The sequence below is a fragment of the Convolutriloba macropyga genome, chromosome 14 (genome assembly GCF_964194025.1).
Source record: "Convolutriloba macropyga chromosome 14, txConMacr16.3, whole genome shotgun sequence".
Classification (NCBI taxonomy): domain Eukaryota; kingdom Metazoa; phylum Xenacoelomorpha; order Acoela; family Convolutidae; genus Convolutriloba; species Convolutriloba macropyga.
The window spans coordinates 46613471-46641117 of NC_134481.1; the positions used below are offsets into that span (position 1 = coordinate 46613471).

A 27647-nucleotide genomic window follows, 5' to 3' on the forward strand; every position below is an offset into this window, starting at 1 on the left:
CAAAATAAAGCAGATTTCGATTTACATATCTTATAGATTTTTCGGTTTTCATATGCGGCCATTTGAGTTTTGTTTAATTGATCTCAAACGAAATTTGTAGCAATTATATTAGTCCTGTCGGTCTTTTTTATGCGATTTTTCGCTTGACCGATTTTTCGTCTGACGCTTTTGACTCTTCGTCCTCAAAAATGGGATAAACAGGTAGCGCCCAGTGGGCGTTAAGTACTCTTAGAGCCTTTCAGCTCTGTTTCAGCGCAAACTGTTTTGGAGACTTATACTTATGGTGTGAAGGGCGATTCTTAGAGGTTGAAGACTCCTCCACTGTTGACCACCCCCACACTATTGCCCCAACCCCCCGCGCTGTTTACTACGCCCCCCCCCCCCCTCCACCAACAGCCCTCTGTTTCTAGCTACTGACGATCAACCGCTCGCTAAAAACACGCAAATTTATACTATTTTGCATTTTTTTTTTGATTTTTGAAAATGTTTTGACATTTTTTGATTTTTATCAGCCCTAGGTGTCAACGTTCCTTCTCTAGGTTTTAATAATAGGTAACTGCATGGTTTCTAGTGGTAATGCAATGGTTTCAACATTTTAACATAACGAATTTTATGCACCTTTTTAATGTTACAATTTTTGAAATTTTTTTGATAAACCTTGCTTTTTTTTCAATTTGTCGTTTTCTAAGTTTCTTCAGCCTCAAGAGCCAATTAAATTGGTCTAGGATTTGAAAAGAGGCTATTGTATAATTTCTAGATGTAATGAAATGTCTTGCAAGATTTTTTGAAATCATCAATTTTAGCATTTATTGAAAGTTTTACAATTTTTTTCAGTTTTTTGACATTTATAGTCATCTTCCAGATTTTTTGAGCCTCAAGGCTCAGAAAACCCCGTTAGGGTTCTATAGTAAGCTACTAGAAAATTTTCGTTGGTCATGGATTATTTTTAACGTTTTAATATCACAATTTTTAGCATTTTTTTTAAATAAAACTTGCATTTTTTTGAGTTTTTTTGACATTTTGTTTCGTTTTTTAGGTCTCTAGCCTCAAGTGCAACGGAATTCCCTCTAGGGTTTGATAAAATGTTACTGCATAGCTTATTAATTTAATGGAATGTTTTCAAGTTTTTAATATCATGAATTTAAGGAATTTTTTAAAATATTTGCATTTTATGTTTTTGATTGTTTCCGGGCACCAGGGCCCCTGTGACCTACTCCAAGGTTTTATGATAAGCTGCTGCGTATTTTCCAGAGTTAAAGAAATGGTGATAAATTTTTTATGACTCCTGTGCTAGTAATTTTTGGATAAAATTTAAATCTTTTTGGATAAAATTTAAATTAAGTGTATGGATCTTTATGAGCCAATGAAACTATTTCAGGCTGGCATCAGGGGTTACTGGATAGTCTGTTGAGACAATGAAATTGTTGTTATGATTTTGTTTTCTTGAACTTTAGCAAGAATTTGTTAAAATTTGCAATTGTTTCCAAAATTTTTAAATACTTGTCCTTTTCTGAGTTTAACGACCATTACTGGCCAACGAGACTTTTTAAGTCTTGAAGATGGGTTACTTGACAGAATTTTTGAGACAAAAATGGCTTGGATTTTTTTTTACTGCGAAGTTGAAAACTTTTGTTTTTATTTTTGCCTTATTCAGTTTTTTCTATATGTATTTTTTACTACCAAGGCTAGAAAATTAGAGGTTGAAGAGTCGATTCCCATCATGGAAATATTCCTATCTCTCTTTCTATCTCCGTCGTTTGGGGTTTCTTTCCTTCTCCTTCTCGTTCAATTTTTATCTCTCTCAATTTCTCTCTCTCTCTCTCTCTCTTTGTTGATTCCGCACTTGAGCTGCTGTTATGTGGCGTAATGTCATCATCTCTGATCCTCATTAACATTGAGTTATTGTAGAAATGTTTTTATCAGAAAGGACCTAACAGGCACTTTTTGAGAAATCATTGTTAATTGCTCTCAAAAGCAATTTGTTGTAAATTCGTAGCAATTAGTTCTGTTTGTCTCGTATATGCAATGTTTCGCCTGGCCGATTTTTCGTCTGACCCATTTGACTTTCGTCTTCAAAAACGGGATAAAGAGGTAGCGCCCACTTTGTATTAAGTGCTCTTAGAGCCTTTCAATTCACTAGTCTTCAAGTATGCGATTCACAGAATCTGTTTTGGAGACCTATACTTATGTTGAGAAGAGCGGTTCTTAGAGGTTACCCCCTCCCCCCCCCCTTTGTTGCCACCCCATCAGCGCTCCGGTGCACTCCCCCTCCCCCCAGCTGCGCTCACTTACGTCCCTTCAATTAAGCTAAAGCTAGCCTCACTAAACTGTTCCTAGCTGCCGACGAAGCCAAGAGCTCGCCGGTCGTTTGAGAGCAACTCGCCCGATGTTAGTCGGTTATATTTTCCCTTTTTTCTCGTGACTTTCCGCCAGAGTATACTAAAGGCGATGTATGTGCTTTGATGGTGCATATATGCTGTTGTTCAAATTGGTCTGTGGGCAATTAATGATGTTTTGACTCTGATATTTTTTTCTTTGTTTTGTTACTGAGTCTCCATACTGACAGGGTGTCATTGAAATTCTAAGGTCTATTGGGTCTTATACAATGCTCTTGATTTATAGTTTTTCATTAAATGATTACTTTGAAATTATTTGTTTGCTTATAATTTGACTATTATGGCTGCTAATTGTTCTGTGGTTTTACACAGTCTGAGTATCAAAAAATCTCATTGATCGCTATTTTGTCATGGATGATTTTAATAATTGTTTGAGTGCCTTGCCAATAGTTTGGACTCTGACACTAATTGTTTTCAGAAAATAATTGACTTTGTTTATTTAGAAAAATTAATTTAAAAAATAAGTGAGTTTGTTCTAACCGTTTTTGTTCCTTTTTTTCATCTTTGTTTTCTTGACTTTTAACGTGCTCAAAGTCTTCAATGATATATTGATCATGAGGTGAGTCAACGTATTGTTCTCAGTTCATACCTAATTTCTTCTTTTCTACTTTCTCTTCATACCAAGGCTTTTTTACAGTCTGATTGGTATTCTAAGGACTCATGAATCCAGATTTTTGATGGGCTGACGTGTTTTACACTTTTGATAGCTTTTTAAAAATGTTTGTCCCCACTTTGTATTTTTGTCGCATTTTAAATTAACCTCCTTAACAAGACTTACTAGCTGTTTCTTTCGAGAACATCTGTTCATATACTTGTTTTCAAAAGTTTTTGGTTGTCTGATTTGATATCTGTTTGAATTAAAAGTGCATTTTTGGTGAATTGGCATAATTTTTGCAATTCGTTGACTTGCTTCTGTCTCGAGTATGATCAGCCTTCTGATTATTCACTTTTCAATTTAGACATTTTTCTAAATTTAAGCACAATTTATTGGCCGAAAGACCATTTTCTTATTTAATTTTTTTTCTGAATCTTGCTTTATGTTTGCTCTTATTCATTTGCATTAGTGTTAATGGAATTTTGAATTCGCGCTTAGTGGACTTGTGATTTTATGTTTTTGGTTCTCTAACATTATGATTAAGAAGTGGCCGAAGTTTTCAACATATCACTGTCTTTTTTTCAACTTCAACGCCATTAATTTTCAAAATGATTTTGCTTTCAGTCAGACGTTCCTTTATTGTCCCATTTCCTGGAAAATTATGTCATTTTTTCGATAAGTTGCATAAGAGTTTATGCCCTACTCTACTCATGACCTACTTCGTTTCTAGTTTGGATGAGTTCTATTTACTTCTGATCTGCTCTTGTTTTTGCGATTTTTATTTAAAATTGAGTGCAGCGGTAATTTATTGACTTCTGCGCAGACTAACAATTCTAAATTTAGAGTTTATTTTCTGATCAAAATTAAATTGAGGCCAAGAACCCTTGATAATAATGAAGTTGATACTTAAAAGTCGTAACTGCTGGCGATTTAGTTGAGAACGGGATGGATAATGATTTCTGGATCTCAATTATTGTTGTTTGGTAAAACCAATGGTTTCCTGGATATTTTTATCTTGACGAAATTATGAAATGAAATTCTTGATTAAATTTCGTCAACTTTATCTTGCCGTTTTTCTGGTTTCTTCGTTTTGAGCTGATACCAATCGAGCGAAACTGAAGATATTGGTGTTCAAAAAGTGAAACTCTTTAGTTTCTTAATTATGTTTGCGAAGCTGTAGGCTGAGTGGAGTTATATTGCGGTGCTCTTGGTTTTTCACAATCCAAAGAATTTAGATTGTATTGGTGCTCTGTCTTTTTTGTTAGGTATTTTCGCACTTTTTTCCGTGACTTTGAGCATTTGAAACGGGATAAGCAGGTAAATGGCGTTCAAGTGCTTAGAGTTGTGTTCAAGTAGCTGCTGAGAGTGGTGTTCAAGAAGATGTTCAAGTGCTTAGAACGGCGTTCAAGTTGCCAGCTTTAGTAGTCTTTCAAGTGCTTAGAGTGGTGCGGCTGCTCAGAAGGCCTTAATTTAAGGTTAAAGGTCTTTTTTTTAGTTTTTGAGCTCAAAATGGTGCAATTTTTCCTGTTTTATTGTCATTTTTCAAGTGTTTTGGTTGATTATTTTGGTTTAAGTCTTCAATTGACGTTTGTCAGAGTTGATAGAAGTCTTTTGAAAGACATAATAACTTTTTATGGCCTTTTTGTTTACTATATGTTTTGTTACTACTAACACAAATACGCAAAATGATAAATTTATACAGTTCTTTTAAATTTTATTTTCTAAAATTATTTGTCATTTTTTGAGTTTTTTCAGCCCCAGAGGATCTCATTTATAAAAAAAATGAGATCCTCTGGGGCTGGACTTGTCCTTTTTTGAGTTTTCTAAGCCCAGGAGGCCAAGAAGAACCAGTTCTGGGTTTGATAATAGGCTACTGCATAGGCTCTAGTGGCAGTGGAATGTTAAATATTACGAATGTTAGCAATTCCTTGATAAAACTTGCAAATTTTTTTCAAGTTTTTTTTCATTTTTCTTCCCTCGGGGCCAGGGAACCTGTTTTACTGTTTGATCATAGTCTATTGCATAGTTTGTAGTGGAAATGATTTCTAGTTTGTATTGAAAATGGTTTCTAGTATGGAATGGTTTGCAACCTTTTAATATCATGATTTTTTTAAAAAAATTTTGATAAAATTTTCAGTTTTTTTCACGTTTTTAAGTTTTTGTCATTTTTTGGTTTTTTGGCAGGAGCCAGGGAATGCCTTTCGGGTTTTGATTATAGTTTATTGCATAGTTGTTATTGGCAATGGAATGGTCTTCAATATTTTAATAATTTGTGCATTTTTTCGATAAAATTTTTTTCAAGTCATTTTTTGCCAAATAAGCAAACTTTGTCATTTTCCGAGTTTATCGATCTTTCTTGGCTAGTGAAACGTTTTTGGGCTTGAGATTGGGTAATGGATATTTTTTGGAGACAATGAAGTGGTTATGAAGAAATTCTTGTCTCAAATTATAGCAACATTTCATTAAAATTTGCGGCTGTTTTCTAATGTCTCGAAAATTTTTGTCATTGTGTGAGTTTGTTGATCTGCTATGGCCAATGGAACTTTATAGGACTTGTAGGAGATTTGCTAGACAGACTCGAGAGACAAAAAATGGATCATCATTCAAAAAATTATTAGCGCGAAATTTAGAAACTCAATCAATTTTGCAAAAAAAAAGTTTTTTTTAATAAAAGTATGTCATGGTTCTCGAGTTTTTCTTCTTTTCAAGTGTCGCGCTTAGGTTAATAGGTATATTTAAGGTTGGCCTTAAGGTAAAAGCTTCAAGATTTTTAGCAATTATAAATTTCGTTTAGTTCAATTATTTTAGTTTCTCCACTTCTGAGACAGTTTTTGGTTGTAATTGTTCAATTAATCTGCTTTCAGATACACTAATTCTAAGTTTTCACTCAATTCTGTGGATTTTATTTCAGGAACTGCCCTCTTATGCTCTTTGTTTTGTCGTCTGACGCTCGTTTTTGTCAGATTTTTGCTTTTTGCAAGTCCTAAGGTGCGAAACCTAAGCTGCGTGCATTCATAAATTATGTGTGTTGCTAAAACAATTTTGGATTTAAGATAAAAAGTAGCAGCGAGACTAGTTGCCGGGTTGTCAACACTTTTTGCACCCAAATATTTTCTGAATGAGAGAATTAGAGTTTTGATTTAATGATTTTTGGGTTGCCGCCATAACCTTTTTCAACTCGTTTCTGTATCTGTTTCTATCTGTATTTTGAAACACGCAAGTCTATTTTGCAGCTATTCTGGCATCTGCCGGCTATGTTATTTCTTTATTTATGCTACAATTTCAAACCATCTTCCCTGTATTTGATTGGGTTTGATTTGACTAATAATTAACAGAAATGAGCGCGGATTATTTAAGAAACCGAAGAAGAAATGGAAACACCACAAAAAGGAGGAACTTCAGTTACTCAAACGGCTACTATTTATGCGCTCTTTTTTATTTCACTTTTACATATTTTGCTTTGTTTAACACTGGACACGTTTGATTTCCTATTCATTGTACTTTTTGTGGCTGAACGAAATTGAGAATTTGTTCGACAAATTTACGCAATATATTCAATATTTCAGAAGAGCAAAATTGCAAGAAACATGATAGTCAGCTCATAGCGCCTCAGTTTAGCAGAATTCTAAATGGCATTTGTTTTAAACTTAATTTCTTTCAGTTTATAGACTGACTTCATACGAATAGTCTGTAGTTATTATTTCATACCTAATTGTAGCACGTTTTGAACCCTACAAAGAGATAACATGTATCTCTTATTCTTTCTTCTTCCTAATTCAATCCCAGTTGAGGTCGCGGGAGTCAGTGGCAGATAATTTCCGCCAGTATGCTAGCTTTGTTTGTCTTTTTCAACTTCTGTTGGGTTTTCTGGATTTTTAAATTTGCTTCTAAATTTTTGCCTTACCGTTGATCTGAAACTTGGTTAATTGTTTACAAGAATGAGATAATTGATGACATTTGATCAACGCATTTCCAGCATATTATCAAGATATTATAGCTTTCATGATTTTTGAAGTCAATTTGGAGTAGTGATTTTGGTCACGCCGAAACAGGAAGTGGAGCGAAAACTGAGTGGTTTTGCGACCTGAAATTTTTTCGCTCTAATTTTAAAGTAGAGTGAGAAAACGGTGTTTGAACAAAAATTCGGTTTCTTGGTAGTGGTTTCTTCTGTTCACATGCGGCAATTTCACTCTGATTTTTACTGTTTTTTCGATTTTTTGGATCGGCTTTTTTCTAAATGGTTTTCCCAATCCATTCTCAGCTCATTCTAGACCTAATTTTTTTGTTTGAATTAAATTTTAATTTCTCGCTAGTGATTTTTTTGTTCACATGCGGCATTTTGACATTGATTTTCGGTTTTTTTCTTATTTTTTATCTGATTTTTTTTTAAAATGGTTTTCTCAATTCACTCATAGTCCATTCTAAGTCTAGTTTCTCTGTTTAGTCAATGAAAATTCTTTGAATTGTACGTCAGGACTTGTTCTGCTATGTTTTTTTGTTTCGTCGTCTGACGCTCTTTTTTCGTTTTACATTTGTTCACACAGCAAAGCTGGAAAAGGTCAAATTTTCTGAATGACTTCTTCCTCTCACTAACGGCATTTGCGCGCTTGACGTCATTTCTCACTCGCTTTAGCAAAAAGTTTTTGCGTGTTTAGATTTTGATCATACGTGACTTACCTCACTCAATAAAATGACTTTTGCACTTTAAAACTCAAGTTTAATTTGAATTTGTTTAAGGTCAAAGGAACTCATATGTGCAGTAAAGGTCCCTAATAAGAGGCTTCTGCGGAATGAATTTTTTCAAGCTTTATTGATTTATCGCTGAATGTTTTTCACCTAGTTTTTTGAGTGGCGTAGATTTTTGTTTTCAATTTAGATCTGTATCTGTTTCTATCTCTATTATATGTCACGCAGGTCTATTCTTTCGCAGCTATTCCGGCAATCTGCCGGCTATGTTTTAATATACAAATCTGCACATTTTTTTAAGTGAATCAGAAAGTCTTCGATGTCGTTTTCTTTCGGTTTTTCACGTTGGCTTTGAAAAAAAGCTTGGTTAGTTTACTTGAAACTGTACATTTAGTCGAATATAGCTTTTTTGAATATAGGCAAATTCAAATAAATTTCCTACATTGAACTTGCGATAAATTTGTTCTCTTTATCTTGATAATTTTTCTTAATAAATAAAGGGTTATTCTTTTTTGCAGACTTGATTCATTATAAATGTTGAAGGTTTGACCAGTAGTTCGCTTTTGAATTTTGCCTGTATTCTAAGTGATTAGAAATTTTGCCATGTTAATTTTTGTGTATTCTAACAATCAAGTTCATGCCCGTTAAATTTTGTTTGCATGTTCCAGTGAACTGACCGAAACACGATTTTGTGAAAATTATTTTCATAACTTTATTTTTTACGCTTAATTCTTGATAGACGGTGTTTCAATGAAGTAGTCTTTATTTCGCCACTTTTTTTGTTCTTTATTACTCTTGTTGAATATCAATGAGTATTGTAAACCAAATGACTGTACGTGGTTCCATTTCTTTTAAAATTTATATCAAATTGAGGATTCTGAAGTTTTTAGCTGATTTTGTTGACGTGTTCGAGACTTATCTGAGAGATTTCTCTTATACGCACAGAGTCGCAAAAGCAGACTGTTTCTGCAGACTGCGTTCTTATGTGCTCTCGAACGACGTTTGATGCAGTTATTGTAAAGACGTGTCTTTTTACACTTGAAGTGGAGTACTGTTACGCATTGATTTTTAAAGGGTTCCTCATGGTGTTTTCTGAGGTTAAGATTAGCAGTAAATAATGTGAATAATGGTCATTTTTCAAGGACTTATTTAGATGTTTTACAGTGCGGTTTTTAGTAGATATATTTTGAATTACTTTAGCTAGTAATAGCCTTTTATTGAGCGGTTCGGATGCCTGATATACCTACTAATTGCCTTGGTTTCTAGAGCCTTATTTAGCCACAATATAACTCCAAATAAGTCTGTTCTAACTTAGTTATTTTAGGAAGAAATTCCAGTTCGATCTTTAATTATTATATCAGAAATAAAGACAAAGTTTCAATCATAGAATAAGAAGTTTTAGTTTTTTCTGAGTTTGATTAGCAACTGATCATTGGGCTGGTTCTCCGGTGTTCTGGTGATTGAGGGTTCCGCAGTGCTGTACCTTAAATTGTATTGGTCCATCGTAAATATTTACTGATCTACAAGTTGGGCAATTTCCAGCTTTTGTACGTCTCTTGATGTTTGTTAAGTACATATAAAATTTCCGTATTAGCACTTTTTTATCAGATTAATTGCATCACCAAGTACATAATCTCTCATGAAGTTATTTACCAATTATACGAATTCATCGTCAGGGAACTCAAAAAGGTAAATTTTGAGGCTTTTAGGCACTTAATATGTTTATCAATAGACTGTCAATCTGCGGTTGTTTTTAATAAACATAAACAAATTAGGGGTTACAGGCCTAGATGGAAATACTAGCTATATATGGCCTTGAGATCTATCTGAATATGAACTAGATTAAAGCACCTATTTATGATATTTAAAGGAAAATCATCCCGTAACTGTGAGGGACGAAATAGGGGCGTGACACTACCGGACTTTACCATTTGGAATTATTACCCCGCAAAGATCAGTAATAGATTCTAGTTTGTCCTGAAGCTTGCATTCTAGTACTGCTTGTTGATTTGGTTGTAATACTTGTTTTTCTGTGTATAAATTCCAAATTTTTTACTCTTTACCACTCTTCTGGGTTGCTTTTCTGGCTTTATTTCGTTTATTTGCAGAGTTTGGTCAGGGAATATAATGTAGCTTTGTCCTGGGCAGATGCTAACTTTATGTTTAACAAAGAATGGATTGCCTAATATTACAGCAGTTGTACAAGGAAGTCTTCAGTTAATGTTTGTGTGCCCAATTTAAATGTAACTTTAATTGCTTTGCCAATTTTAACTATATTTCCGTTTGCCATTTTAACATTATCGAGATCTGGCTTTGCTATTTCTGTTATTGAATTAATATTTGTGTTAATAGGTTCCCTGTAAAATTCGCGGCTTATCACGTTCGCAAATGCTCCTGTATCAATTAGTGCGCGTCTATCTAATTGTCCATTAAATTTAACTTTAACGTAGGATAATGTTCTGCCTGACAATGCTAAATAATTGTTGAACATGTGCTACTGGCATTGGCTCGGGCTGCGGGATTGCGTTGGAAATTGCACAGATTTATTCACTTTACTTTTGTTAGTATTTCTTTACGCTTTTTTTTATTTTCGTTATATAATGGTTCTATTTTTTTTATCTAAACTAGGACTGGACGTGATTTCGTTATAATAGTTAACTGAGTTTTTATAATTTTTATTTTGGTTTTTAAAGTTGGTTGGCTTATTAGTTTTTTTGTTGATTAAATGGATAGTTCATACCTCTCATATTTCTGTTCTGAGGTACACCTGCACCATTAAACTGGTTTGCTTGTTGACTACCGTATCGATTTTGTACTGGAGCTGGGCTATCATAAACTATTCCCTGGTGAAGGAGGTTTGCAGGGGTGTTTTTGTTTGGGAACCGATAAATAGGTCTATTAACATAAGCTGGGTGAACAAATGGGGGGCTGTCTGAAGGTTCAGTCCAATAATTCCGAGTTTGTGGCTGTTCGTTAGAATTAAATGGTCTAGGGGTATTAAATTGTGGTCTAAACTCTCGGTAATTATTAGCAAGGTGGCATACTGTTGCTGGGGCCGATAGTTTTGCTGAAGTTGACGATAATTGGGCTGATATTGACGATAATTTGGTCAAAAATTTTGATATTGTGGGCGAAAATTTTGTCTATTACTTTGTCTGTTGACTTGTTGTGGGTAATGTGGTGTGAAGATGTTTACTGGGCCTTGTTCTGATGGCTCATTTTTAGGTGCTACTCTGTGTTTGTGTTTCTTTTTGATTATTTGAATTAGCGGTTATTGCTTTCAACATTTTATCAGTTATTTCGTTAAATCCATCATCAAAGTACTCTTCTCTGTTACACATCTCCCTTATTGCAATCTGTTGGCTAGTTAAGGTACATAACTGATCTATTGTGTCTGTATCTGGCCTTTCTAACAGCTTAGGTTTAAGCCAATTTGGAATGGACTTAATAAAAAAGCGCTTTATTTGTTCGTTTATCCTGTTTTCTGACATTTCAAGGGCAGATTCCCTTGCTGCTGTCTCTTTCAAATCTAAGGGCTTCAGCATCACCTCCTCCTGCTGCCGCTACTACTATTTCAGGTGCTGGATATGCTTTATTTGCTTCAGTTCTTAACTTTACTAAGAAATTTTTCACTGTATCAGTTTTTGGATTAAACTTTTGGTTCTCTAACTTTATTATTCTGATTTCTCTCAAGTCGTCTTGTGTGAATCTATTTCTTAGAGCCGCCGTTATACTGTCTGCAAAAACTAGTCTTGTGGCCTCTGGTAGGGTTAAGAAGTATCTTAAAGCATCTTCTTTTAAATGTAATTGCAAAAAATTCGCTTGTTGCGCGCCTGCGATTGCTGCGACTCCGATTGCTCCTGTTATTAACTGTTCAAACTCGTTAAAATTATCCGTTTCTGCTCCCGAGAATGGTGTGATGTTGATTTGCGCGTGCGCCATTTTGCTTTTTACCCGTTTAGATTATATACTTATCGTTCAATCAGTTTTTTTTTCGTTCTAAAGTATTAAATAGCACACTTAACTTAATGAGGAGATTAAATGGTTATTAGCGGTGAAAAAAGTTAAATGAATAGCAGAAGAAATCAGAAAATAAACTACGGAAACCATTCGGTCAGAAAATAATAAAGATGGGCTGCTTATGAACCTATGCCTGAAGCTCCTGTCGAATCGTCAGACTTATATCGTTGAAGCCGTATGGTCCGCCGAAGTCTCACCATTAAAGAGTGCCCCTTAGTCTAGGAAAATTCGTGGAGACCACGACCGCACAGGCCTTGTGGAAGCTGCACTCAGATAGGCAACAGCATAATGACCGAAGTCACTGTTTGATTCATTAACCTCAGGAGCTGGGTGGGGGAATTAAATATAAATGATTTATTTTTCTGTTTAAACTTTCGTTTTGCCCTCTTTTAGTTAATGTTTAAACTATGGTTTCTGTAATTTAGCTTATTCTGATGTTATCTGATAATCAGTAATGATGTTTTCAAGGTTAATTTCTCTATCTGATTGAAGTTTGTCACGAATTAGGTCAAATTTGCGAACTCTTTGATTTAAGCTTTTTGCTGTCCAATAAATTGCGACACGTTTATCACCTTTATCTAGCACATAAATTACAATGGACTTAACAAATGACGAGGAGAATGCAGTTACTATCTGAGCGTGTGTTTTATTGTTGTTTTGTGTGTTGTTAATATTGTTTCTCTCAATATGTTCAACAAATTTGGGGGAAGCGCGACAATTATTAATAGCGGGGAGAATTTGTTCTTTATAAATTGACATAAATAAAGCACCAAAAATAGTTTTACAAATTCATTTACTCACAATATCCTTGTTTTTAAACACCCTGTGTTGTTTTTGTCCGTTGTGGCGGCTGTTGTGGTTGAATTTGTTCCATTTGTTGTCCACTCAAGTACTTTTGAATTATTGTTGCATTGTTCCACAGAGACACAAACACATTTTCCACCCATTCTTTCCTTTGTTGCAGCTTTCTGTATTATCTTCTTGCTCGGAGAGGGAGTGCTAGATACTGATTGAAGGTTTTTAAGGTAACGAATTGGAAGAAGATAAAGAAAGTGTTGAAAGAAGAAAGAAAATGTCAAATTAATCAAAGAATTATTCGGAATTTCGGTCCGTTAAACTGGGAAATAGTTAATAACTCCTGTCACCATGTTACGCACTTATTTTTTAAAAGTGTGCTTCATGGTGTTTTCTGAGGTTAATACTAGCAGTAAATAATGTGAATAATTGTCATTTTTCAAGGACTTATTTAGATTTTTCACAGTGCGATTTTTAGTAGATATATTTTGTATTAATTTAGCTAGTAATAGCCTTTTTTTGAGCGGTTCGGATGCGTGATATACCTACTAATTGCCTTGGTTTATTTTATTTGGTTTCTTTCCCTGGATTTATTTAGCCACAATATAACTCTAAAGAAGTCTGTTCTAACTTAGTTATTTTAGGAAGAATTTCCAGTTCGATCTTTAATTATTATATCAGAAATAAAGTTTCAATCATAGAATAAGAAGTTTTAGTTTTTTCTGAGTTTGATTAGCAACTGATCATTGGGCTGGTTCTCCGGTGTTCTGGTGATTGAGGGTTCCGCAGTGCTGTACCTTAAATTGTATTGGTCCATCGTAAATATTTACTGATCTACAAGTTGGGCAATTTCCAGCTTTTGTACGTCTCTTGATGTTTGTTAAGTACATATAAAATTTCCGTATTAGCACTTTTTTTATCAGATTCATTGCATCACCAAGTTCATAATCTCTCATGAAGTTATTTACCAATTATACGAATTCATCGTCAGGGAACTCAAAAAGGTAAATTTTGAGGCTTTTAGGCACTTAATATGTTTATCAATAGACTGTCAATCTGCGGTTGTTTTTAATAAACATAAACAAATTAGGAGTTACAGGCCTAGATGGAAATACTAGCTATATATGGCCTTGAGATCTATCTGAATATGAACTAGATTAAAGCACCTATTTATGATATTTAAAGGAAAATCATCACGTAACTATGAGGGACGAAATAGGGGCGTGACAATTACTGATATACTACATTTTTTTGCTGAAGTTTGTTGGTTTATTTCTTGAACTTTGACTTTTTGTTTTCGAGCATCGACTTCTTCTTTAGAAAAGTGACTTCTGTTCTCGAACACTGAACTTTAACATTAGCTTAATTTCGAATGTATAGTAATATGTAACTGCTTGTAATATATGTCAAAATGTCCCAAAAATTTGATCCCATAAAAGTCCTAACTACCTAACCCCCACCCACCCCCTCCTCCCCCAGCCCATTTTTTACATAACCCCCACATACATACCTTAACTCCCACGATTTAAGCTACCTACGATTTAAGCTTGAGCGATTTAAATTTACTTTCTGTCTTTCAAACGATTTAAGGTGGTGGAACTCTCAAAGGTGGTGGGCAGTTAGTCTCCGAGCTCCCTTATGCTGCCTTATATCCTCAATAAACTCAAATATTAGGTTCATTAAGGCTACTGAAGAACGCTGGAGGGGCCAGATTTTCATAGTTTAAAGGTCGATTCTGAATTGCTCCCCTCTGCCGCCATTATTAGTGTCCCTCATGCTTTTATCGTCCTAGTACTCTAAGGCTAGCCTCCTTGTGCTTCAATCAGCTAGTACCAAAGCCAACCTTTCACCTGTCGTCCGAGAGCAATTTGTACAACGATAGTTGGCTATGTTTTTTATTACCCGTATATACTGAAACGGGTTTTAAAATAGCCTGTTAGTGGATTTAAAAACTTGATGATATTTTGTCAAGCATTCATTTGGATGTCGGAACCAAATGTAATGTTGGCTGTGCAGTTTACCTCCAGGTCTTTTTTTTAACTGAGTTAATCAACATTTGTTTTGTTGTCATTTAAGGACGCAAAGAATACAATTCCTCAGATTCAAACAGCTTTGAACAGTTGCGATTTCCCTAACGATTTCAAAGAACAGAAAGAAGCAATGGTAGCTGAACTGGATCAGAAATGCACAGAAGTGGAAGCCAATCTAGAACAGGTGTTGAAACAGTGGAACAAAATGGACGAAGAGGTCACGGAGCTTGACAGCTGGTTGATTCGGAAAAACAAAGAATTAAGTAAAGTGCCGATGACTGAAGCGCACTTTGAAAAGTTGCACAAGATCCTACAGGTTGGAAATTCAATTTCTTTTACATTCAAATTCTCATTAAAAAGATACTTTGCTTTAGAGATACGGTTCAGCATACATCAACTTCACAAATTGTTTAGTAAAGGTTTTCACCCCTGATGTAGAGTTTTTAATTCCTGATGTAATTGGTACAATTAACATTGAAAATAAGGATACGTATGCTTTGTCGAAATAGTATAGCGATTTATACTCAAAATAGAGATTCTGGGAAAATATTTTTTTGGTAAAAAAATTAGGGGTAAAATGAAATGGGGTGAAAAGATTAATGGTAGAACGGGGGATGAATAAATTGAGGGGGGGGGGGGGGGGGGGGGGGGGGGTGAATAAAAGAAAAAAACCAAAAAAAATTAATCAATCAAAAGCGTCCAGAAAAAATAATCATTATAGGAGCCTTTAATTTCCAATCCTGAAGCAATTTGTCGCAGATTGAACATAGTTGAATTCTCCGTCAATTTTGAATCCTTTGTCAATTTTTAGTCCTCATCCTCTGAATTGAAAACGCAGTCGTCAACTTTGGACAACCTGAAACAACAAGTTCACAATGTTCTTGTCAACCCAATCTTTATCCAAGGAGACCAAATGGAGCCCAGTCTCAAAACCAATTTTGACAACTGCAACCAGTCATACAATGACCTTTTGGCTCTTTCAAACGACAAGGCCTTGAAGCTCGCGAAGTTGGAAGATTTTGTGAAGCAGTTTGAAAAACTGCACAAGTCTTGTGATCAGTTCCTACAAAGCAAACGAATGTTTTTGGGCTGTAGCGAGGCACCGAGTATCGACCCACATTCACTCGCCAAGTTGAGCGAAGATCTTGAAGTAAGATTCTTTTCATTCTATTGTGTAAATTTCACCATTATAACTACTGATTTAGCATTTACCTGTCAATCCATATAAATCAAAAGCAGTGTCATTTGAATTGCCAAGTTAAAAGAGGCTTTGGCGTTTAAGATCAAAGCGTCACTGTGTTAAATGTCTAGTCGATCGTTCTACTTTTTAAATTGAACATGCTTAATTGCTCTCAAACGATTTTCCGCTTGAACAATTTTTCGTCTGACCCTTTTAAATTTTGGTCCTCAAAACGGAGTAAAGCCCCGAGTGCATTAAGTGGCTGAGCACCCAAGAAAGAAGAATTTTTGAGCAATTATTGTAGTCCTGTGTCTTTGTTTTTGAGAAAAATTGACTTGCGTCCTTGACTTTCTGAGTTGTGTGTGATCTGTTATGACTTTTTTCTGAATCAATTAGTAGTCGAATTGAAGTGCTGATGTTAGTCACTCCGTTGCAGAGAAGCGGACAAAAGATTGGTTGTGTTAATACCTGAATTTTTTCTGACCCCTTATCAAGTATTTTGAGAAAAAGAGGTTTTCAATGGCTTTCACATGAAGTTGGTAGCAATTGTTCGGGTTCTGTCAACAGGTTTGGGTTCGGGTTGTTCGATTTTCACTGATCGATTTTTCATATGCGGCTTTTGACTTTTTGTCCTCAAATATCAATAAACTGCTTCGAGGACATTTATCGTCGATTCAGTGCTCTTAGAGATTGACCAGTTGTTAAGTATAACTTTCACCAAATTGCTGGGGAGGATTTCACGATTTGAAGGTAAGTTTTGGGGTAATTCTTCCGACGGTAGAGTTCATACGTTTCACTTTGACTTGTTTCCACTGCTTAATCGATTAATGAATATTTTCAAAATGCTATTCCTTGTCAAAAATGAAAGTTTTTCGATTTCTGTAAAATTTTTTTTCTCAAGTACTATTTTTTTTTAAAAAAATCTCAATTTTGGACCAACTGAGTTAGTTTATGTTACTCTTTGCCATTTTTCGCTTCAATTAGACTTTTTTCATCAATAATCTAATTAAAAGGCATGTATTAAAAACAGTGTGTTAACTCTTATATATTTACGGGCAGAAAGCGAAACACTTAAAAAATTACGCGAAAAACGTGACGAATTCTATTTATAGTTTTAGGAAGAGCATCATATTAGTGCTGGTAGAGCCCTATTTAAATTTTGTTTGATTAAGGTTTATAATCTCAGTATAAGTAACTAAATTAATTTCGAACATATCTAATTTTGAATAGCTCTGTAACGGTGCTGAAACAGGCAAATTGCCTCTTAGCATTCGTTCAGTACGACGCTTTATACTCTAATTTGGTTTAATTATTCGAAGCTTGAATATTTGGTACTGAAAACAAATTTATTATAATCTGTTTCAGCCATGTGTTGAAGAACTGTGCTTCTTCGAACCCAAAATTGACGCTTTGGTCCATTGCAGCAAAGAGATTCGAGACATCCTAGTTGCGGACGAAGACAGATCTAAACTAGCGACAGAAGCGGCCACAGTTGAAGGAGAAGATAGGAAAATGTCTAGACAAGGTACTCGTCGTTCTTTACATTAATGGGGGGGAGGGAGAGGAGGAGGAGGGTGTATTTAGTTGAGAAGAGTGAAATTTGGCTGTTTCACCGCAGATCGTTGTTTTCAAAAATATATTGTCAACTGTGTCTTTGAATGGGTTTTTGGAGCCACTATCTGTCAATGTGTTAATATAATTTAGTGCTGTGTTTTTTAAGTTTGTGTTAACTTAAAACGTCTATTTTTTCCATCGGAATTTTGACTCTTTCCAGTCATATCTTTTATTTTTATAGCTGCGAAGCTGTAAGCTGAGCGTAGCTATATTGCGGTGCTCTTGGTTTTCTTACGACTCGAAGAGGAGTATTGGTTTTCTTAAGGTTTTTTTTTACCGGAAGTACTATTCGTTCAGACGCTATTTTGACCTAAAAGTGAAAGTGAATAAAACTGCCGTGTGAACTATTTTTTCTGAGCGAGAGAAGTTTTTTGAACATGCGCCGCGTTTAGTGAATGACTTTTTGACTTTGAAAAGTAGTTTTTGACTGAATGGCACATATAGATAACCGTTTTTAGCCGTTTTTTCGTCTAAGTGGCCCAGTTTTTTTGCTTGTAATTTGATTTTTTGTGGAAATAATTTTTATTCGATGCTATATTGAAACGTCAACCTCGGAATTTGATACCACAGTGTTTTGCAGAGCCTGAAGATGCGTTTCAAGTTCAAAATTGGCACATAATTCTTGATTTTTTAGTTTTTTTTGGCTTTTTTCTATTAATTTCTTCATTTTTGGATCTTTTAACCGTCTTTTTGTCAAAAATTCGTTAGTATGGCAACTTCCTTTTGATAATTCATATACTCAACGCCTCTTTCTACCTCGATGTAATTTTGTTTTTAAAAAAAAGTACATATGAGAATCCGATTTTGCTAGATTTTTTCCGATTTTTCAGTTTTTCGTTTGTATTTTGGTTTTAATTACTAGAAAGTCTTTTTGTGCAACATGATTGACTTTAATTTCGATTCAATAAAAATTCGATCATTTTTTGGCGTTAAGTTTTTGAAAAATAGTTAAAACTTATTCAGAAATGCAGTCTTAAAAGTTTGTTTTTTACCAGTTTTTTTTTGCAAAATGTTCCGATGTTTCGTATTTTCTCTATTTTTCATTTTTTGAGTTCTCTTCAAGAGGATAGATCTCTGTATCGGATGGCTCGTTATCTTTTCTATGTCTCGAATGCTTAATAATGAAATGTATTCGTTTTTCTTGATTTTTTTAAATTTGATTTTTAACTTTCAAAAATCAAGAATGTCATTTTGTTACGGTGTTCCTTACATTGCGTCCATATTCTTCACATTCTAGTTAGTATCATTCTAGCTTCCGGCTGGCACCTACATTTGTTTTCGGTATATTGATTTTGTCAGTTGTTAAAAAATTGAATGATTTCAGCTTTTTCTTAGATTTTCGTCATTTCTCTGGTTTGCAGTTGATTTCATTCAACATAAGGCAGTACTAAGAGTCTGCTAACAAGACTATTCCGAAACATCCACTTATTAATGGTTAATGCAACTTTCTTCCGGCCTTGGTTTTAATTTAAACGATTATTTGCCTTTGAATATTCCTCTGCTGCTAATGTTTTTTCTATGATCAATTTAATTTTTGAATTAGTATGAAATCAGGTTGTCTGGCGTATGTACAAGGAAGAAGTAGATGCTCTTTTTTTCTTAATTGCAGTGATTAGAAGTGTAATTGTAGTAGTTTTCTGATTCCTAACTTTGAGCATTCTTTTTTGAAAAGATTTAACTTAGTTTCTAAGATTATTATCTGCCGTTTGCTTTCGCGATCTTTGAGATTAGAATCACGAATTAATTATTTGAGGACAATTGAGCTATCAGCTTTTTCAGCCTATCAGTATTTTGACTATGTTAATCGGACTTTTTTAACGTTACCAAACGTTTTCGATAATATAAAAATTTCCTGCGTTTTGTTTCTCTTGGTGACAGTGGTTTGTCACCAAATTTTAGATCAGACCTGGGGAGGTAATGAGTTAATGGTTTAAAACAAATAGTAGTAGCTTCCGCTGCATTTAGGGTATTGTTTGTGAAGTTCTGACGCTTCGAGTCGCTTCCGGAAGTCTTCCGGCTATGTTTTTTGTTTCGTCGTCTGACGCTCTTTTTTCGTTTTACATTTGTTCACACAGCAAAGCTGAAAAAGTCAAATTTTCTGAATGACTTCTTCCTCTCAGTAACGGCATTTGCGCGCGTGACGTCATTTCTCACTCGCTTTAGCGATAATTTTTTAGGTTATTTGCGTGATTAGATTTTGATCATACATGACTTACCTCACTCAATAAAATGACTTTTGCACTTTAAAACTTAAGTTTAATTTGAATTTGTTTAAGGTCAAAGGAACTCATATGTGCTGTAAAGGTCCCTAATAAGAGACCTCGGTGGAATGAATTTTAACAACCTTTATTGATTTATCGCTGAATGTTTGTTAGCCTAGTTTTTTGAGCGGCGTCGATTTATTTTTCAATTTAGATCTCTATCTGTTTCTATCTCTATTATATGGCACGCAGGTCTATTCTTTCGCAGCTATTCCGGCAATCTGCCGGCTATGTTTCTCAATTTTCCACTTTGTGTTTTCCACGGAGAAATTTTTGAGGCATGCCTTTTGAAAGTGTTAGGACTATTATAATCGAAGCGATGTTAATTGGTTATTTTAGAAGTTGAAATTCGCCACGAGTCTGAGAAGTATCGCCTAGAAGCTGAGAACACCCGACAGGAGTTTGACCATGTGAAAGAATTGGCTGAAAAGAGGAAGAAGATGGTCGACGAATTACTCAAACAGGTAATCTATTCATCTGTTACTTATTAGTGATATTATAAGTAACTTATATTTTAAGTAACTTCATTATTATAAGTAACTTATTCCTTTAAGTTCGATTTTTATCTTTACTGCTTTGAGATGACTATTCCTTTACTCAAACTTAAGCTCGAATTTCCTGGAAAACAGTCGTTATCCTTTTTGTAGACCTTTGAAATTTATCAACTTGCTTTTAGGGAAATTTGCATTTTGCAGTCGCAAGAACATGGTGGTATCTTTAACCGACTTTGATTAGCGATATTTACTGCTTTTTTAAAATCTCTTTGTAAATATTGTTTTTTTTTCTATTTGTGAAAAGCTATGAACCTATAGTTGTTTATTCGCCCCCGGAGAAGATTTTTCTTTAACATCGGAAGAAAATGCTATCTTCTATAACATCACTTTTCACCAATTTATGTCACGTTTGTTTTAGACAAATGAGTTCTTCCTTGAAATGAGAACTGTGACACGTTGGCTGGAAGACAAAGAAAGCAACATGAGCCATGCAGAGCCAATCTCGCTCATGTCCCTGGAAACGATCCAGGCTCAACTCGCCTCCCAGAAGAAATTCTACCAGTCGTTAACGGAAGGAGCAACAGACACTTCGCACCCGGTTTGCAGGCTGAAGCAGTTGCCAGCTAAGCTGAGTTTGCTGGTGCAGAGCTTGCCAGCTGAAAGCAAAGGGTCCGGCATGGTCAGCAAGAATGTGGACTCGCTCGTTGACAGGTAACCATAACAAGTTCGGTTGCAAAAGCCAACCAGATTATTCATATTTTTTACAAGAACATCTGAAGTCTTTGAAGATGATATTCACCTTGATAACTGGGTAAATATCTCGCTATCGTTGTGGTATGATGGAAATTTAAAGACTAAATACTGATGATTTCTGGATAGCATGATGCATTTGCAGCCACATTTGCTTTTTGTATGGTATCTATGATAGTTGGGTACATTGCCCTAGTTGAGAAATCTTCGGTTAGAAAATGTAAGAAACCGTCGGTATCGTCGTTTTTTTTTTCTAGTCAAAAACGACGAAAGCCCTTACTATTTTTCGTCGGTTTCGTCGTTTTTGTTCGGTATTAAACATATGAAAGACTCGGTATCGTCGTTTTTAGACGTAAAACAGATTCGGTATCGTCGTTTTTTCATCGCAAGGAAGATTCGGTATCGTCGTTTATTAAATGTAAGAAAGCATCGATATCATCGGTTTTTTAAACGTAAGAAAGCATCGTTAGTCGTTTTTAAACGTAAGAAAGAATCGGTATCGTCGTTTTCAAACGTAAGAAAGCAACGGCATCGTCGTTTTTTAAATGCACGGGAGATTCGGTTTCGTCTTTTTGAACGTAGGAAATCATCGGTATCGACGTTACATCCAGCTGATTTTAGAACGATGATGGTAATATAAAATACTGTCGGAAAATTATCTCAAGTTGATTCAAAAAACCAACTTTTGAGTTTTCCTGTATTTTCCGGTGGTGGTTCCCTCCTCCTTTCTCATCTGGGCTGGGGACCGGCTACAGCGGAGTTACAAAGAAACAACTATAAGAGAATTGCGTCCGAGCAAGATTTGCGATTTTTAGCGCTGAATAATTTTCTTTCACCGCATAAGCGGTGAAAAAAATTTTCACCGGTTAAAAGTTTTTTTCACCGCATTGAGCGCAAATCTTTCTTTTTTTCCAAGTTCACCACAAATCCTACATCTTTTGGCGATTTTTAGTGGTGACACTTCGACCCCGGAGACTCTTGTATATTAATTTTCCCTAACACCATACTGAAGGTTTCCTGCGTTGTCAAACAAACATACCGACCATTTCCACGTCTGTTAATCAAACATACCAACTCTGGCTAAACGTAACATACCGAATTTTTCTTACGCTCCGACCCGAACGTACCGAATCTTGCAAAACCGAACATACCGAAGCTTTCTTACGTTCTAGACCGAGCATACCGACAATTTCTTACATTTGAAACCGATCATACCGAACATGCCGACCATTTCTCACGTATAAAACCGAACATACCGAACATTTCTTGCGTCATTCTTGTTTGGTCTTCTCAACTAGGGTGTGCTCAAACCAAGTTATATATCAATTGTTTAGGTACAACCACCTGGTGGAGAGATCTCGTGAGAAGCTATCACTACTTCAACTGGTGGACCAACAGGTGGCATCTTTCGAAGAGATGCACTCTGAGTTGCTTTCTTGGCTCCAGACTAAAGAGACCGCTATCAATCAGCTGGGACTCATAGGAGTACAACAGGATCAACTCACACAGCTCAAGTTACAGCTAAAGGTGCGTTAGTTTTAGTACCTAGTAATTTTTTTATATTTTCTCAAAATATGGAATAGGGGTTTGCTCGTAAGCCGCGCATGACAATCCAATGGATGAGTAGTGATCCCCTACTATGAGACATCACTGCATCGTATATAATTTTAAAGACAAGGCACTATAACTCTTTATAGTGCCTTATATAGTGCTTTATAGAGCTGCGTCATGAGAATTAAATTTTTTGTAATCATTGGAAAATTTGAGATTGTAGGCATATGAGGAGAGTGAGCTCTGGGACTCGGTTTGGGTTCACAGTGCCCACAATCATTTAGTTAATAGACTTACGCTTATTTCAGAGGCTAGCATTTTTCAGACTTTTTTGATAAGAATAAATTTTCAAAAATTTGTTGAGATAAAACTCACTAAAAATATGCTCTTCAATTGAAGTCTATGATCTTAATGCAGCGGTGAGTGTTAAAATTTTCTCTTCTGATGCTAATTTGCTTCTTTCTTGATCCTAAGCTGTATAATTTTTCCTCAGTTATCTCAAATAGCGTCAATAGTGACCTGTTGTTTAGATTTTGGAAGTTGACTTCTCAACCAAACAAGTACGACTGGATCAGTTTGTCCAGCTGGCACAGACCATGCAAATGCACCTCTCGGCTCCGATCAGGTCCAAGTCAACTGTCAAACAGAAGATGACACTTGTCACGCAGACATGGCAGGATTTGCAGAACAGGTACTTTAAATCATCGTTAACATTTTTGTGTTTTCAGCTATTTAGAAATTGGGCCTGAAACTTGATAAAATTTGAAGTGTTCTGCGTTCTCAGAAATAGTCTAAGTGCTAAAACAGCATTGAAAATTCTAAATTTTAACTATCAATTGGAAAATGGACCAGTTTAGTCTTTGGTTCAAGTTCTTCAACATCATTAGTGGCTCTCGTTAAAGACATGATTTTTCAGCAATTTTATTCTCCGCAAATATTTTGCTGATAAGATTTTCCTCGTTTGCTGATTTTTTTGCCAAATATTTAGTAATTTGCCCAGCATTCATTAGTCCCTCGTGCATTTTAGGGGTACGGAATAGTGTTCATGGAATCGGAGAGTTTTTAGCTCTTGGGAAAAAAAATGCTCTTTTCACACAAAGGCTTCTTTGCATTTTAGCTTATGCTCAGGATTCTGTTCACACCGAAGAGCATTTGGAAATAATAAAAACTGTTATCAAGATTTTTCTAGATTTTAACAGAGCTATCAGTAAATTTTCTGGTTTATCCTGATAAATTCTTACCAAGATCTTATCGAGATTTACCATGAAGTATTTACCATTTACCTTGGCAAGATGTTTCAAGAGATGCCAAGATCATGCATGCCTTATCAAGAAGTATCAAGTTTCGATTCATTTAGATTGGATCTGTTTTCGTTCCAATAATGTGACTTGTTGTTCCTTTAAAGAAGCAATTTGAAAACAAATGTATAATAAATAACCTTTTCATTTCAGAATCAAGGACAGAATAGTGTTGGCAGAAGCTGCCCTTCGTGAGAGTGTGAAACTGAATGAGTCCCTGGAAGATGTGAAGAAGTGGCTCTCGGCTACCAACGACAAAATGAAGGCCATGCCCATTCTACACTTAGATGTGAAATCTATCAACATGCAGCTGGAACAGATACAGGTTAGTGGCATTTTAGACAAAAATTAAATAATTTGAAACTATCAAAAGTTCTCGTCACAATCAGTGTGAATCATGATTGTCGATAACTTTTCTAATTGTTGGCAAGCCTTTTCAGGTTTCATGAGAATCTTAGTGGAACGTTTACATAAAAGTCAACTGAACCAGCTGAAAATTATTAGTTCGTATATTGAAATGCTGTTATTCGTTTCAACTTTAGATTCTCCAAAATTTTTCTTTATGATGGCAAAATCTTTACAAAATTGTTGGAGTTATGAGAAATTTTGTTGAAAGATTGATTAATGTCTGTGCAGCGAGGCATTGTAATTCTTTTAGGAATAACCGTGTCTTAAATCTAATGTCACATTTTAGGAAAAAATATTTAAAAAAAAATAATTTGAAATAATCAGAAGTTCTCGTCACAACCAGTGTGAATTGCGAATGATTTTGAAGCTATTGTCAAACCGTTTCACGAGGATCTTAGCATTGTGGCCGTTAATAAATGATAAAAGTGTTTTATAGAAAATCCAAGGAGAGCTGGAGGAGAAGAAGATCAAACTGAATGATGCGAATGATGCCTATCTGCTTCTAACAGACATGAGTGAGAGCAGAAGGCAGAAGAAGAAATTAGCCGAAATGATTGAGAACATCTCTGTCCCATTCTACGATCTAGCAGAAGCTTTAGGTAAAAATATGCCAAACTCTTTATATGGTATTTGGAGTTTTTAAGTGAAATTAACAGATATGCAAGGCTTGACTGAATAGCTTGGGACTGTACAATTTTAAAATAGCTGAAATGCAAAAAAATTGCTGGTAATTAAAAAATTACAGTAAATGTTTCGATTGGGACGTTTGCAGTTTTTTAAAATGTGAACGACCTGTTTTTTATGTTGAGGTCCGGAACCATTACAAAGTTGGAATTGGTTCCAGTGGCATGGAATTGAGAAATACAATTTTATATTTAAAATTTTTTGCAGAACTGCGAAACGAAAAACTGAACCGATCTTTGGTGACGATGACCGAGTTCTCAACGTCGCTTTCTGAAACTGTGGCGTGGCTGTCCAATTGGAGTTTGAACCAACCCAAATCGATTTTGCTCTCTGCCGAACTTGAGACCTTGAAGAAAGAAGTGTTAGAACACGAGCAGAGGTTCCGCAACTTTGTTGCCAAAGAGGAAGTCGTGACGCAGTTATCCCGAGCGGGTGACGAGATTGTGTCTGCCGATGGCACGATTAATACGGAGTCCTCGATGGTTCTGCAAAATCAACTCGCTCAACTGAAGTCACTCTGGCAGGAAAACATGGGAATGGGTAAGAGTAATTAATAGCCGCCCTCATCTTCTCAGCCGGCTATTATAGCGCTCCTATTTTTTTTTTACAATTCAAAGAATTTGAATTGTATTGGGGCGCTGTCTTTTTTTTTTACGACTCGAAGAGGAGTATTGGAGAAGTCTTTTTTTTTTAATCAATTTTATTGGAGTTATTTTTAAAGCGGGAAATGAAACGCGTGAAAAAATTTGGGGTGGTTTTTGTGCTGAACAAACTTGAAGAGTGGAGCGAAAAGAGAGTGGTTTTTGTTCATACCGCTGTTTTTGAGAGAGCGAGAAATTGATGTGTGAAAAAATTTTCTCTAAGCGAGCGAAATTTTTTTGTTCACATGCGGCTTTTTAAAACCGTTTTTTTGTTATTTTTTGGTTTAGAGGTCTGATTATGATATTGTGTGATGCTTAGGGTTGTTTTAATGGTGATTCGCAAGTTTTTGGTCATTAATAAGATTTTTATGCCATTTTGCTGGTTTTTCAGCTATTTTGCTGATTTTTAGGCGAATTTAAGCATTTTTTTGCGTTTTGTTTTGTTATAATGCTGTGTAATGGCTTTAAATAGACGGATGTTAGTAACTGAGTTTTTAGATACCAAGTGATTACATTCTCTTAGGTTGGAAACGATTTTTTTGTTTAGAAAAATGACAAAAAACTGAAAAATTTTGAATTATTTTTCTTAATTTTTTGCTGTTTTTCGTTTTTTTTTCTAAACTTAGAAAAAATTTTCAGCCTATTCGACTTTCCTATTGTTTTCGAAGTCTTCCAATACTAATTCACTCCAATTAACGTTTTTTGGGTCTATGTGCTCCCGTGAAATTGAAAAAAAGCTCAATTTTTTCTATGATTTTTTTTTCATTTTTTTTTAAATGCCCTTTGTTCTTCAATTTTTTATAGCATTTGGGGATGCCTATAGTCCAAATTAGTTGTCCTTGATGCATGTTGATGATTTTGATTTCAGTTTTGAATCATTTTGTTAAAGATAATTGAGTAACTTTTATGAAGAGTTCCGCAAATTTTCGTGTTTTTTTTGGAATTTTTGAGTTCTTCTGATTGTCTGCTTTTTGCTAGTTTTTAATGGTCTAGTTTTTGATAGGAGCTTTTCTAGAGGTTTTGATGAAATATATTTAGTGCACTTTTCAATGACAAATATCACTAACTTTTCTTAAACACTAACTTTTTTTCTATTTTTTTCGTTCTTCGTTTTTACTCATATAAATAAACAATGATTTGGATTGGTGGACACTTGACCAGATGTAGTATTAAAAGTTTTTTGAAATAATGATTTGATTTGTCCAATTTTTTTTTTGTTTTTTTTACAAAATATTTTTGGTTTTGTTTTTCATTTCCTTTCTTTTACCTACGTTTATTCTACCTGAAATTTGTGTTTGGTTTTTGTCTCAAATAGCAGTGTTTCAACAAAATTAAACTTAACCTATTTCACGGGTTTTTGCCAAAAGTTGTTTTTAAACTTGCAACTCAATGTAAAATTTTTATCACGTGCTTTATCGTCTTTTCTGGTCAGTTATTTTTTCATTGTTCTTTTTCTTTTTTTGTTTTAAAGTGACAAGTGTTATTCAGTAGGATAAGCATTATGTTAGTTATTGTGGTCAATCAGTAGAGTAAGTTTTATGTTTGTTAGGGGCGTTCGTTTTTTCCTTCGAGTCGTTTCCGGAATTCTTCCGGCTATGTTTTTTTTTAAGATCTGTTCACACATTTTCATGATTTTTGAAGTCAAATTGGAGTAGTGATTTTGGTCACGTCGAAGCAGGAAATGGAGCGAAAAAGCGAGTGGTTTTGCGGCGTGAATTTTTTTCGCTCTAATTTTAAAGTAGAGTGAGAAAACGGTGTTTGAACAAAAAATCGCTTTCTCGCTAGTGAATTTTTGCTCACATGCGGCAATTTCACTTTGATTTTTACAGTGTTTTCGATTTTTTGGATCGGATTTTTTTTGAAATGGTTTTCCCAATCCTTTCACAGCTCATTCAAGGCCTAGATTTTTGTTTGAATTAAAATTTTCTTTCTCGGGAGTGGTTTTTTTGTTCACATGCGGCAATTTCACTCTGATTTTTACAGTTTTTTCGATTTTTTGGATCGGATTTTTTTTCTAAATGGTTTTCCCAATCCATTCACAGCTCATTCTAGGCCTAGTTTTTTGTTTGAATTAATTTTTCATTTCTCGCTAGTGGTTTTTTTGTTCACATGCGGCATTTTGACATTGATTTTCTGTTTTTTTTCTAATTTTTTTGGATCTGATTTTTTTAAATGGTGTTCTCAATTCACTCATAGTCCATTCTAGGTCTAGTTTTTCTGTTTGGTCAATGAAAATTCTTTGAA

General features: G+C 34.9%; 1 protein-coding gene across 17 annotated transcripts in view; it reads left to right on the forward strand.

Annotated features, from left to right (window-relative positions):
* The window catches only part of LOC142352801 (uncharacterized), a 255743-nt gene that overhangs the window by 130694 nt on the left and 97402 nt on the right, over positions 1 to 27647 (forward strand). For all 17 annotated transcript variants that reach the window (XM_075404917.1, XM_075404926.1, XM_075404919.1 and 14 more), the window contains 10 exons: positions 14569 to 14838; positions 15334 to 15672; positions 17068 to 17227; positions 19917 to 20041; positions 20490 to 20782; positions 22156 to 22348; positions 22903 to 23063; positions 23824 to 23995; positions 24515 to 24677; positions 24970 to 25302. In XM_075404917.1, coding sequence (XP_075261032.1) covers positions 14569 to 14838; positions 15334 to 15672; positions 17068 to 17227; positions 19917 to 20041; positions 20490 to 20782; positions 22156 to 22348; positions 22903 to 23063; positions 23824 to 23995; positions 24515 to 24677; positions 24970 to 25302 — 2209 coding nt within the window. The remainder of the gene's footprint in view (positions 1 to 14568; positions 14839 to 15333; positions 15673 to 17067; positions 17228 to 19916; positions 20042 to 20489; positions 20783 to 22155; positions 22349 to 22902; positions 23064 to 23823; positions 23996 to 24514; positions 24678 to 24969; positions 25303 to 27647) is intronic.